Source organism: Lycorma delicatula, chromosome 10, assembly GCF_047948215.1.
Source record: "Lycorma delicatula isolate Av1 chromosome 10, ASM4794821v1, whole genome shotgun sequence".
In the NCBI taxonomy this organism is placed as follows: domain Eukaryota; kingdom Metazoa; phylum Arthropoda; class Insecta; order Hemiptera; family Fulgoridae; genus Lycorma; species Lycorma delicatula.
The window spans coordinates 27,768,860-27,783,935 of record NC_134464.1 but is presented as its reverse complement, the minus strand read 5'-3'; the positions used below and the strand labels follow the sequence as shown (position 1 = coordinate 27,783,935).

The following is a 15,076-nucleotide window of genomic DNA, read 5'->3' as shown; positions in this document are numbered from 1 at the left end:
CTTTTCCTGATGTTTCGTTACGTTGTGTCATAAATTCTGAAAAGTTATTTTCACTTGTATCAATCTTACAGACAGAGTTAATTTATGTATGCTATTAGTAAGGATATTTTTTACTATTATTAAAAATCACATAAAAAATTACAAATATGGATATATTTCAATAAAACAAATTTAAATACTTAAATTACATAATTATTTTTTAACTGGGGTTACATCACTGGTTTTTCCCATTATAAGAACTTTCAAATGATTCGCCTTTCGGTGCCGAAATTTTTTCTGTGTTCCTGCTAAATATAAATGGTTGTGAATCGTAAGATCCAACGAATCCTGGCCAGTGAACTTCAGATCCAGCTTGTACATCTAAATACCTTGGATCGAACTCGTAAAGATGTTGGTGATGATAAGCTGGGTAACCTACAAATGGAGATTGTATCACTGGTTGATTGAAATGTACTGGATATATTGGTCTGTGATGTCCTAACCTGTTAAAATAAATTTTAATTTTATAAATTTTAACTTTTTCATCTACATATATATATTTCTCATATATACAGAGTGTTTCTAAAATGGTGGTCTAGGTATACTTTTTCGGATTCTGCTTGTAAAACTAAACAAAAAATATCATTAGGAAAAATGGAAATTCTGCTTCGTTCTCTCCCTATCGGCCACTTTGTTATTTTTATATAAAAATTTATATCTCAAGTTCGGATATATGAATCACATTAATATTTGTTAAGCGTCTTGGTAAAACGTTTCAAAATCAGCAGAAAATCAGGATTTAAATACTCGTACCTTCGCAAATTCCAAAATGGCGGTGATTTTTATTTTTCAATCCGTTATATCTCCATAAATATTAGTTTTATCAAAATTTATATTATTTGATAAAATTTTAAGCCTTTTATTTTTAACAAAATGACGTTTTATTTTTTAAAATCGGTTAACAAGTAGCCGAACGTGGCAGAAAATTGATGTTGTATTATTGTGTCATAATTATTATATCTATTATGGTGAGAAAATTATTACTTAATTTGATACTAATTTACATTAAAATACTAGAATTAACAATAAATAAAATAATTAATATTTTATGGAATTGAAGGTAAAGTATAGGACATGAAAACAGACACAAAATTACAACATCAATTTTTTGCCATAACTCGGCTATTTTGAACTTTTATGAAAGTACACCCAACCCATGGAAACAGATTTAATTTTTGCATTCAAAGTCAGTGACGTTAAAGTCTTCACCGACACAGTGCATTTGAGAAGTTAATAAGCAAACCGTAATCTGTAGGGTTTAGAGCTAATAACAGATGTAAACGATATGTACGCACTTGTAAGAGTTTCCTTAAAATCCTCCAAACAGAACTCACTGGAATTGCTAATTCGCGGCTAGCCTTCTTAACGGATTTCCTAGGACTACGCACAAAAGACATTCTTAAACGTTCAAAACTGTCTTCGCACATACTCGGTCGCCTTTATAAATACAGACAGTGTTTCAAATTGTTTATACCATCTACGAATGTTATTGCTAATCGGGGGGATCACAACGAAACGCACGTTGAATGATAATTACTGATTCACAGTTTAGAAATTTCAAAACACAGAACGCTTTCTGCTGGGAGATCGCCATCTTTGCTACTAGCGCTTTCAAGCGGAAGGTACAGGAAACTGTTTATAAGTTTGCGCACACCTAAAACTGATAAAGTTACTCTTTCATTTCACGTAAAATTAATCAATGTATGTGAAACTTAAGAAATAACTTTAAAATCCCGATATTCATTTTGAAACACGCGAATTATTAGGTTTGTTATTTATACTGATAATTTCTTGAATGAAGACAGCTAGTTTGTATAGGAAATAACAAGATTTTTATGTTGTGAATCTATCTTTCCAACCTTCTGGACAATAAAAGATATATTCACTAAAAACATCATAATTTTCATCTTGAAAATTGGCCAAGTTTTAATATTTATATGCATAAATCGAGTTGTCCAATTACGTTTAAAATATGACTCATAACAGCAATGAAATACGTTGCATAAATGAGTCAGTTGGTTGCTTGTTTGAGATATACTTTAATTATACATATTATATCATGTAAGAATTATAATCGACCTACCGAACACAAATCATTATCTCTAATGTATACAGTGTACTATTAATATTCGTTAACTTAAAACTATAGTTTAATTTGTATTAATAATAATACCAATATTGTTTGGGAAGCCTTACAAATGAATGCGATGTCCCTATCCTTTGGTATTCAATTTATTTTATCCACCAATCCATCAATTATCGGTAGTTTATCTTACAAATAAGAACATGAAATCCTTGAAATGTCATATATTTTATATTAAAAATTTTTATTTAAATTATATTTTAACATCCTTCTTAGCTTATTATAAATTATATTTAAATAATTATATTATTAACAATAGAATTATAGAATCGTCACAAAAGTAAATACGGTTCAGCGAAATAATAAATAACAATAGATCAAGTTAATGACGTTAGGTCATATTATTTAAATTATATATTTATTTTTAGTTATTCTTATTGTATTATTATTTTTTTATTTTTAATTTGTAATTACTTAAATGATAATTTCCAATATCATTAAATTAGTTTCTTTTTTTCAGTTAGCTTTAATATGATAAAAATATGCCAGGTTGGGTGTTAACGTGAAATTAAAAAAAATTAAATAAATAAATAAAATTGAATATAGGATGAAAATTTATGATAATAAGAATAATTTTAAAATTACATCATCAGATATTTCTATATATATATATATATATATATATATATATATATATATATATATCCAGTACATATAATAATAAATTACACTTTATGTGGGCTTAAAAGAAAATGTTTAACTCATAACAGTATATTGTGCATGTTTATTGTTTATTATTTTTTTGCAGGTAATTTTTTTCTAACCTGTTAAAATTATGTCATTTTTATTAATGAGATATAAAGCTTCACAGGAAATTTTCACGGGATGGAGAAAATTTCTATTATCGATTTTTTAATTATGAAAAATAATACCTACATTTGAAATTTATTTTTTCGAAAAATTACATTTTTTATGTAAAATTAATTTTTGAATTTATTTATACGAAAATTATAAATAAAATCATATTTTTCATTTTATTTTCTTTTTGGAAAATTTTGGAAATATTTTTCCAAAGAAATCAGTATGGCCTGATACAACCTTTTAAAATAAAATAATGAAGCTTCTACTGGTTATTAGAAAGCAGCAAAATAAGGTTTGGAATTCCTGCCGAAATTCGGATTATTTTGGAAGTTGGACAGCGGCCGTTCTTATGAGGAATATTTGTCGATTGTATTGTTAGATATAAATCAAGAGTGTTTGAACTGCTACATTAAAATTATTGTACGTAAAATCTAGAAATCTAGCATAACTCAAAAACAATTACTGTGGAATGTTGAAATTTTGGATTTAGGACTGTTGTTACATCTAGTTGTGCACCTCCCTTTTGATTGGAATCGAACGCACCAAAAGTCTCCAAAAAAGCCCAAAATAAATAAAAAAATAGAATTTTAAAAACTACAATAGAGCGGCCCATTTTTTTGTTACAATCAACGCAGTGAACAACATTATTGATTTAAAATGCGCATAATTTTTTTTAAATGGTGGTTTTTATTTAAATAAATGTATTTAGATTACTTTGGAAAATTTATTTTTTAATTATTATAAATAGTAAATAATTTTATTAATATATTTGATTTTTATTGTATAATTTAAAAATGGATTTAAAGTTTAAAAAAAAAATGTAATGCTATGAATTTCGTTAGTTGAATTTTGTTTTTGGAAAGTTTCGGTAAATAAATAGGTCTATTGTTAATGATTTACATACCAAAATTATAATTATATGATTGTATACATATTTAATTATGTATGTAAAATCTATGAATTCAACCAAAAATTTCTTCTATTTTCATTTTTTTTTCATTTTGCTAAATCTATGAAGTAAGAATCATTTATATAAGTAAATTAATTTTATCATTTGTACCTTTATGCGACAACTAATTTTATAATAAATAAAAAGTTAATTATGATTATTAACAAAGCTTTTGGCATTTTAACTACTACACGTTTCAAAATGATCTTTAACGAAATTACTTATTCAAAAAAAGCATTGTTATTTTGTTTGTGTTCATTTATGGTGAAAAGATTAGAATCATTCGACTAAATTATCATTCATCCTATTTGGGATAACAGATTAAAAATAATGAGAATGTTTAAATGCCCCGGCACGAATATGTTTTACATATTACCTAGTTAATCTTGTCCTAATTTTCTTTTCACGCTTAGTATGGAGAAAATTAAAACTAAATTCTTTCATTAAAATTAAATCTTACAGTGATTACGCAAGAAAAAATTAAATACGATTCGTGTAACACCAAGTGTCTAACAAAGAAACAGACAGAATTTCAGGACACGTTTTAAGAGAAAAAGAAAAAAATAGTTCATAAAAAGATGGGTCCAGAAGCCCTTTGTTTTTGAATTTTAGTTTGCAAAATAATTAGGCCACAATTTCTATCCCAAAGTAATATAAAGTCATACTGGGATTCTTAGAAATTAAATTAATGGGTAACATTTTATTTTATCATATGGTTTCTGACCTGAAAAAATGAGTAAATATTTCTAGAACTGTATTTTTAGAATTTTTTTTTTAGAAAATTACTGTTAAACACAAAACGTTTTTGCGTAAAACTACATTTTTTTAGGTTTGATATACAAACCCACCGGGTTGGTCTAGTGGTTAACGCGTCTTCCCAAATCAGCTGATTTGGAAGTCGAGAGTTACAGCGTTCAAGTCCTAGTAAAGCCAGATAATTTTACACGGATTTGAATACTAGATCGTGGATACCGGTGTTCTTTGGTGGTTGGGTTTCAATTAACCACACATCTCAGTTATGGTCGAACTGAGAATGTACAAGACTACACTTCATTCACACTCATACATATCATCCTCATTCATCCTCTGAAGAATTATCTTAACGGTAGTTACCGGAGGCTAAACAGGAAAAAGAAAGAAAGGTTTGATATACAATAAATTGCCAGTAAACAAAGTATTATACTATCTTTCTGTTTGAATAAAAAGTGTATTTTTTTCTCCGAATAGTTTACCTTGGAACATGTTATATCATTTATTTATTTGCGGTTGTTTTTTCTTCATTCTTTCTGATATCTCTTTCTTTCATTCTTCAGAAAATTTAGCTCTATTGTTCTTGTGTTTTGGCGCTTCTTGGAACCTTTTTTTTCATTTTTTAATATTATCTTAAAAAAAATTATTTTTCTCTTATAATTTCTTCAGTTATCTTCAGTCCTTCCTTGGTCTTCTTAGACTTGTGTGAACCATTTGCCTTTAGTTTTTTTTACTTCGGAAGAAATCAAAAATTTTTTAGTCAATCTACTGTTATTCGTTTTAAATAAAAGTACGGAGGTCGCCTTTTAAGTTTTTACAAACGACCACTAGATGACGCTATTAAAATATGACGTTGCTATTGTGAAATTTGACTTTTTTATTGTTACAATAGTGGCAGCTCAGAAATAGGCCGAGTAGTTTGTTTAGAAAGAGCGTTTAAAAAAATAAACAGTTTTGTGAAAAGGTAAAAATTTCACGTTAAGGTTTTCGTTGGACGATTTTTTAAGATTTTTGTAAGGATCAACTCAACAACAATGCCTTTAATCGCTTTATTCAGTATTTGGTAATAAATCACCATGAAACAGATTAAGTACGAAGTGTGTGAGAAAAGTAATGAGATTGGTAACACTGCGAACGATCTGGCAACGTTGTGTCTACCGGTATGTGTTAGACCGGTTTGTTCATCCCTTCCACATGCTCAGTACGAGTTTCAACTCCGTTCAGCCAACACATTATTTTTTACAGCGCCATCAGTGAAGTTGTATTTTTCTTGTGTGATACGAAAATGGAGCATCGGAATTTAGAGCAACGTTGTGCAATCAAGTTTTGTGTTAAACTTGGGGAATCCGCGAGTGTGACCTTTCAAAAGTTGAAACAGGACTACGGGGAACATTGCTTATCAAGAGCACAAGTTTTCCGCTGGTACAAATCATTTTTGGAAGGCCGAGAACACGTTGAAGATCAACCTCGCTCGGGGAGACCTTCAACTTCAAAATCTGACGAAAACGTTGAGCGTGTGAGGAGGGTTCTTGTGAGATCAGACCCTCGTTTAACAATAAGAATGATGAGTGAACAGTTAAATTTAAACACTTTCACCGTACATCATATTTTTACAGACGATTTGGACATGCGAAAGGTTTGTGCGAAATTGGTGCCGAAAAACTGCACAACGGAACAGAAGGGACAATTGAAGAAACGTGTGCGTTAATCTTCTTGAGAGGACTGACAATGACCAAGAATTCTTTAATCGAGTGATCACAGGTGATGAATTCTGGATATTTGAGTACGATTCTGAAACAAAGCGGCAAAGCGAAGAGTGACACACTCCGTCATCTTCTCGGCCGAAATAATGTCGAATAAGCAAATCAAAGATCAAAACCGTGCTGATTTGCTTTTGTGACAGTAGGTGTATCGTGCATAAAGAATTTTTTCCTCCAGGACAAACTGTCAACCAAGTGTTTTACAAAGGTGTCCTTGAAAGGTTCAGGAAAAGAGTGATTCGCGTGAGATCAGACATTGCATACAAGTGGATGCTTTTTCATGACAATGCCCCGTGTCACACGGCCATTTCCATCAGGGAATATTTGTTCTCAAAACGCATCCTACGGTTTCTCAATCCCCCTATTCACCTGATTTGAGTCTTTGTGAACTTTTTTCCTTTTCCCGAAATTGAAACATCTCTTAAAAGGACGTCATTTTGGAACTCTGGAGAACATTCAAAAGACTGTGACCGACCAGTTAAAAGACCTATTAGTGAAACCTATTAGTGACCTATTAGTGAAATTCTTCAAACCTCGTACAATTGTACGAGGTTTGAAGAATTTCACGTGATCGTGCTTTCTTCAGCGATGAATTTCGTGAAGGTCGATAAAAATCGGTTGTTATTCCAAAAAACATCGATGCTGTGTTCAACGTAACTGAAGAAGATCTACATGTGACTTACCGTGAGATAGAGGCATCCTTAAGCATATCGAAAATTACAGTAAATTCGATTTTGCATAAACATTTAACTGTGAAAAAGATCTGTTCCCGAAGGATATCACATAATTTCACCGAAGCTCTAAAACAGGCTCATGTCAACTCGTGTAAGGAAATACTCAAAATATTTGACCGAGGAAATGCAAAATTCTATACAAGATCGTAATAGAAGTCGAAACTTGGATATATTTGTACGAGCCGGAAAGTAAGCAACAATCAACTGAGTGTTGGTGTTCCAAGGTGTACCGAATCCAACAAAAATGGTTCGTTCGCGAAGCACTTCCAAGAAAATTATCGCTTGTCTCTTCTGTTATGCTGGACCACTGCTTCAGAGGATTGAATAAAGGTTAATGCCGAATGATATACAGCAATTTTTCCACCATAAGTCATCAATAAAGTCAGGAAGACAACCGAAAATGTCGCATTAGTTTTCGTCATGAAAATGCCAGCTCTCGTTCAGCACGTCAAACAGTTGATTATTTGGCGGGAAAAAAAATTGAATTAATGTCTCATTGCCTGTACTCTTCTGATTTATCGCCTTCCGACTTCTTTTTGTTCCCTTATGTCAAGCAAGAAATGCGTGGTCAGCGATTTTCAAGAAGCTGTTGAATCCTTCCAAAGCAATATTTTTGAGGTACCAACTTCAGACTGGAAAAATTGTTTTGAGAACTGGTACGAACGCATGCAAGTGTGCATAAATCTAAAAAGCTAATATTTTTAAAAACAATAAAACTATTTATTCGAAAAATCTTTCTTCTTTCATTGTTTTTGTAAAAACTTTAAAGGCGGCCCTCGTAAAACCCATCTTCTTCTTTTCTTTATAGTTACTATTCGTTTTTCAATTTTAGTATAAAATTATATTTAAGAATTAATTTTACCCGATTATTTTGAAATTTAAAACCTAAAATGTTTCTTATAATTTTCCTTTCTTTTTTTTCTAGATTTTCTAGTAGACATTTGTTGCACAGTCTTAGGGTATAGAGTTCTTCCGGCTGTATCACAGTATTATAGTGTCGAAATTCCATGGTAAGGACTGTTATATCTGTTTTTCGTAAGCTGGAATGCTAATTCCATTTTATTAGGTCTAAATGTTAACGCTTTTTTATTTAAAGAATTCTAACTGATCCATTCACCCAGATATTTGAAATTATCCGCTTTCTCTATTTTTTAAAATTATTTATACTAAGGAAATTCGGGCAGTTTTTATCATTAATCAAAATTTTCTTTTCTCAAACGCGATATTAGTGTATTTATTGTACGTAAAATAAGTTTTTATTTTTTATTCATTCTTTTAAATAGCTAATTTAAAGTTATTGTATTTTTTTATATTTTTGTTTGTTTATTTATTTATTTATTTACTTACCCGGAAATTAAATAGCCGATGTAATTTCCAGCATAATAACTTCCCGTGTGTAATCCTTGTAGGAACGAATTTAGCAGCGATCGGCCCCCACCTTGTACTACTACATGATTTAGCGATCTTCCGTCAGCCTTCTCGTCTTGATTTTCTATATTATCAATTAGATTTTGTTGTTGAGCCGTTACTTTAAATCCAATGGAAATAAAACATAATATTGTCACTAAAATGATGTTCTGTAACATAGAAATAAGTGTAGTATTATTAATGGATTGATTATATAAATTTATAATTTTATTACAGACAAAAGAATATTCTCATAACGATTTGCGTCGTCTTAACTACAGTCATGGTTGCATCTGTAATATCACAACAGTTAAGGTCCAGGAATCGGTTGAAAAATGTGACATAAATATCGACAACGACTTTTTTTACTGTATTTATCTTTGTATTAATCATTTAACACCTGACATCCTTTGCAGAATTTAATAGTATGATAATCGTTTTTAAAATCTATATTATTATATAAAGAGGGTTTTTGTTTGTTCGGGATAAACAAAAATACTACTCGATCAATCACAACCGAATTTTTACCTGTATTTGTTGTCATAACTGAGATAATTTTATATATATTTCATATCGAAAAAAAAAATATCTATACGTCGTCGTAGTAGAAATTTGCCGGTTGAAGCACAAACTTTAATGAATTTAATTAATGACTGTGTGAACTAGGTTTGAACTGAATAATTCGCATCAATTGAATGACTAATATTACAGAAATAATTGAATTAAATTTACGTTAAATAAAATAATATTAAATAAATTTAAAACATTTCTGTTTAACAATAATGGGCTTCCTGTGCGGGGGACAGTGTGTAAGACTAGAGCAGTAGGGTATGCGAGCACTTTATAGGAAGCTAGACCGATCATCACCATCAGCTGGTAACAAATGGTGCGCTGTTTTAGGAGGTGCAATGGGGTGCTCTTATAAAATCTCTGCAAACATTCGTGCGATTTTCAAAATTCAAACGTGTGGTTATTTGTTAGTAAGTTGAAGGTTAAATTTTTCATTCATCAGGTATACTCTCGATTTAACAGATCACGGTTATTCGGAAATATATATATATATATATAAAGTGTGTTTGTTTGTTATCGTATCACGCGATGATTATTTTCAAATTTACAGGATATTTGTTGTTATCCCAGGGAAGATTTTAAGCCATCGACTGAGGCTCTCCCTCAGGCCCCAGCTCCCCAGCCAAGGCCCCAGCTCCCTTGAAGGTTATTATATTCAAAATATTCATTTTTTTTTTTGCCACCAAGGAGGGTGAAGTTGTGAATTAAAGATATTCATTAAGGAAGAAACAGATTAATCATTTTTCTTCGTTATTATATTTCTGCCACCACGGCAAAGAAATAAGTTATGAATTTTTTGCCGTCAAAGGGGTGTGTATTTTACTTATCATAATTACTATTGTTCTATTTTTATAATCTACTTTCTTTTTCAGGTTTCTATAAGCCAGAATACTATAATTATTATTTATCAGTATTATTCTCACAACCATGAGAATAATACAGTGCGGGGGTCCAGGGGGTGGATCCTTCTGGATAGATGGGAATGGCAACCGACGCAAGCTCTGCGGTGCCCAGGGCACCGATCTCCCTGACAAATTGGGAATGGCAAGTGAAGCGAGCTCTGCGGCTATAGGGTAGGCTTCTTGGCCCCGAGGAGCCTCTTAACTGGCTCCGGGTTTAGCCTGGGCTATTCTGAGCTCCTAGGCTTCAGGTTCTGGTTAGACGGACCGGCTAGTTGTTTATATATTTTAAGTTTATTATTCTGTTAACATTTTTTTTTTAAATTACTTCTTCCAGGGTAATTAACAGAATTTTTAAATTAGGGCATGAATAATAATAGGGTTTAATTGATATAAAAATAAGAAGGTGTTAATTTTTATTCAGATCCAATTATTTTTTTAAAGTTTTCACAAATTTTTGAAAATTTAAAAATATCTTCGAATGATTTTTTTAATGTTATTTCTATAAAAACAGCTTTAAAAAAATTCCGCTCTGCATCTAAGGTAGATACAATTTCCATTTGAAATTAACTGAGTTACGATTTGCATTTTAAATATACTATATTATATTTTTTTCTTCTCTTTTTGAAAAGTACAAATTAGTAATTATGTAAAAATGAAGATTTATGTATAATATATTTAGTTTTACGTAGCAATGATACATTAATATGCTCCTCCAACCGTCATGCCAGATTTATAGCGTTTTTATACATAACTCCAGCTGTGCTGCATAATGTTGTTGGTGATACATTCCTTGAGATGACTTATGTTTCGTATATTTTCCCGATACACCATGTCCTTCATAAAGAATGTCTTATTTTTCCTATTTATGGTAATTTATGGGGTTACTTGTTCTTCTTCAGTAGTGAAGGACACACATCGAAATGTGTTTTCATAACAATGGTAGTTATGTAGAACATATTTTATAAATTAAAACGGTTTCATAAAAATATTTTTATTTTTCTGTATATGGAAATTTATGGGACACTGTATAATAAGTTTCAAGTTGGTAAGTGAAAGCGTCGTATGTAAATTTGAATGAGTTTCGTAAAATACATTATTATTGTTACGTATATTTTGTTTGAATGAAATCTTTAAAATTTATTTGTTTGACATAAAATTACAACATAACTACGATGTGTCAAGTTGTCATTTTCCTTTAATGGAATTAGTTTATAAAATAGGTATTATTAAAAGACGTTTTATATTCAATTAAAAAACAAAAATAGACAAAGCATATTTTAATGAAAATTTTAATTTAATTAATTCTTTAAGAAATAAAGTCGTTAAAGATTATATTTATTTAAAAATAACTATTACATTATATTTATGCAAAAATAAAATTAAGATTTTTTTTATCTTAATTTAAAAATTTTTCGTTTAAAATAAAAAATTCTTTCAAAACCTTATCATTTTCCATTTTGTAGTTAAAAATATAAAAAAAAGTAATCATGCTTGTTAAATTCTGCTACAGTATTTTTTTGTAGTTTGTTTTTAATTTCCTGGTTGTTGTAATTTCGGGATGGGATTATTTTGTAGACAACAAAAGTAGCTTATATTGCCCGTATGTTTGTAATTCTTGATTTTTGAGATCTCCCTTAAATAAAAATATTATAATTGTTAAAAATTTATGCTAGGCTTACTAGAAAAAAAGAAGTGGTTTTTCGTTTTATTCGATACAGAATCGAATATACTATTGTATGACATGATAATATGCATTAAAAAATGGTGGTAATATACAGAATTACAAATGACAATTTCAAATTATTCATCACAGGAACTAACTGTGTATTGAACAACATTACTCCTAGAGAAAGTAACTTTGGCTAGGATCGTTTTTGCCTGTGATATTTTTCATGAATCATAAGCATATTAAAAAGTTGGGGTAAGTTAAAATTTGAGTTGTATTAAACTTGTGAGCGACAAATTGATAAAAATCCTTTTTGTTTTTGTTAAATAATGCATTACATTGCATTATTCGCGTAAACAGTCTCTTATCAATTGAAAATAGTTATGAATAAACACAAAATTGATATAACCACAAATAGTTTTCAACCTTTATCACTAAGGTTGAGAGTAATTTTTGAATTGAAAATATATATATATATACATAAAATTTTAATTATGGCAACCCTAAATAACTTTTCAACCGTAAAACATAGAAACCTGAATTTACCAGATGTCTTACCTTGAAACGATATATATTTATTCTCTATAACTCAGACCACTACACTCTAAACTCTCAGGGAGCAACCCAATTGGAGGGAGAAACTCATCTAGTTTAATGAAAGCGGTAGGGTAATCACAATCCATTTTATAGGGCATTGGAAATATAAATATTTTGGCATAAAAACTGTGGGCTACTTCAACTAAAGGGGCAGCCACTTATAATTTTTAATGGTATTTTTAAAGTGATCTTTCAATACCTCTCTCTCTCTCTCTTTTCTGTTTAGCGTCCGGAACCTTCGTAAGGTATTACTTCAGAGGATGGAAAGAGCATGATATGTACTAATATAAATGAAGTGGTCTCTTGTGTAGTCTCAGGTCGACCATTACTGAGATATGTGGTTAATTAAAACCCAACCACCAAAGAACACCGATATCCACGATCTAGTATTCAAATCCGTGTAAAAATAACTGACTTTACTAGGACTTGAAAGCCGGAAATTTTGACTTCTAAATCAGCTGATTTGGGAAGACGCGTTCACCACTAGCCAACCCGGTGGGTGTTCCATTTATCTGCTTAAGTTGATTCGCAGACGAGATATTAGATGAGTTAAAATCCTCACCGGATATTTGTGCATCTACTTGTGATGAGAAAATCGGTGTATAGTGTTCTGTTTTGTGGTAATCGAATAGCGAGCCAATATTTCTTAATTGAATTGTCAATATAGAAGTATACTGTAAAATTTTAGTAGAATTCTTCTCTCAGTTAACAGATCGTAAAAAAAGAGTTCGGCTTTTTCCTAGAAGATGGGAAGCAACGTTTCACAAATCAAACGATTTACTAGCACGCGTTCATTTTGGCTTTTATAGAAGAAGGAATTGTTAGCAGAAGTCGGTAACCTCCGCATTCTCCAGATTTGTTTAGTTGCGATTCTTTCTGCTGGGGTTTTTTGAATTATAGAGATAATGAATCAAATTCACATAATATTGATGACAAGAAATCGATGATATTGAAAACAACGTATAACATTAGATAACTCAATATGATCAAGCGAGTACAAAAGTACATCGATGCGTAGGGCGATTATTTCTAACATCTTTTGGAAAAGATATGGTAAATACGTAACATGTTGTTAATATAAATACGAAATTTAATTTAATTTACGTATTAATGTGTTCATTTCATTCATAAAATGTAAATGTCTAAACTGTGTTTAATCTATATCGGTTGGTTTCAAATTCCTTACCGGGTATAACCCATTCAAGTGAAAAACTGACCGTCCCAGTAAAGGTTAGGTTAGGTTAGTGAAATTATCCCTATTGACGAACTAACTACCTCATCAGTAAACAGTTTGATATTTAAATATAATTTTTTTTTTTTTTTTCAATCATTTGACTGGTTTGATACAGCTCTCCAAGATTCCCTATTTGGTGCCAGTCGTTTCATCTTGGTATACTCCTTACATCCTCTACATCCCTAAAAAAAATATTTTATATATTTCAAACGTTGCCTGCCTGCACGATTTTTCCCGCCTACCTGTCCCTCCAATATCAAAGCGACTATTCCAGGGTGCCTTAGGATGTGGCCTATAAATTTATCTTTTTTTTACTATATCTTTCCAAATGCTTCTTCCTTCATCTATTTGCCGCAGTTCCTCTTCATTTGTCATTTTATCCACCCACCTGATTTTTAACATTCTCCTGTTGTTATACAACAGATTTCAAAAGCTTCTAATCTTTTTCTCAGGTACTCCGATCGTCCAAGTTTCACTTCCATATAAAGCTACGCTCCAGAGATGTACTTTCAAAAATACTTTCCTGAGGTTTAAATTAATTTTTGATTTAAGCAAATTATATTTCTGATTGAAAGCTCTTTTTACCTGTGCTATTCAGCATTTTATATAACTCCTGATTTGTTCATCTTTAGTAATTCTACTTCCCAAATAACAAACCTACCTCCATAGTCTACCTCTACAGTCTTTTCTCGTCTTTTATATTCAGTGGTCCATTTACTTTATTTCTACTACATTTCATTACTTTCGTTTTGTTCTTGTTTATTTAAATATAATATAGAAAAAAATATTTATATTAACATTTTTAACAATGGTATTATTATAATAAATGTATAATTAAATAACACTGGGATTCTTGTACTAATCATTTCACATGAGCTCGAGGACAGCCAGTTATCATGAAAATAATTTTAATTATTTGCATCAAACATAAGTAATAGTATTTAGGTCTACTCGTTCAGTTTTAATTCAATGCATTGTTTTGTATTTCAAATCCTATTGAATATTGATTATTGAGTATTGCATGAGATTATTTTTATTTTATCCCTACATGACCTTCCTATCAATTCATTGTAATAAATCTGCGTAGGAATCCTAATAATGTATTCATTTCGCATAATTTCAATTATACATTCCAAAAAATTAACGCATAACAAATATGAAAAATAAAATTAAAAATGTTTTAAAAAACGCTTACATATTAATCTTCTTACCTGTAAGTTTAATTTCATGATGTTATTTCCGTAGTAAAGCTTTTATGAGCTGTTAAAGAAGTAATTAATATTTATCTTAATTGTCTCCGTATTTATATTTGTGTCCTACCACCTTATCGTATTAAATTCTATTTCTGTTAAATTATGTGCTTATATTCATAATAGTTTAATAGTATTTTCTATGTAAATTTCCGATAAATATTGCATTAATTTCAATACTTCTTGAACAATATTAATTTGTTTATTTTGTAATTATTTTTAGCTATTTATAGTATATTATTTATATAACTTTCTAATATAGTGCAATTATAAC

At 30.2% G+C, this 15,076-nt stretch overlaps 1 protein-coding gene across 1 annotated transcript; it reads right to left on the bottom strand.

Moving 5' to 3' along the window:
• Window positions 1–208: 208 nt before the first annotated feature.
• On the bottom strand, window positions 209–14,824 carry LOC142330827 (uncharacterized). The gene is made up of 3 exons (XM_075376263.1): window positions 14,764–14,824; window positions 8,524–8,753; window positions 209–482 (listed from the first exon to the last, which is right to left on the bottom strand). The coding sequence occupies exons 1-3, from the start codon at window positions 14,779–14,781 to the stop codon at window positions 215–217; spliced, it is 516 nt and encodes a 171-aa protein (XP_075232378.1). The 5' UTR covers window positions 14,782–14,824; the 3' UTR covers window positions 209–214.
• Between the last annotated feature and the right edge of the window lie 252 nt (window positions 14,825–15,076).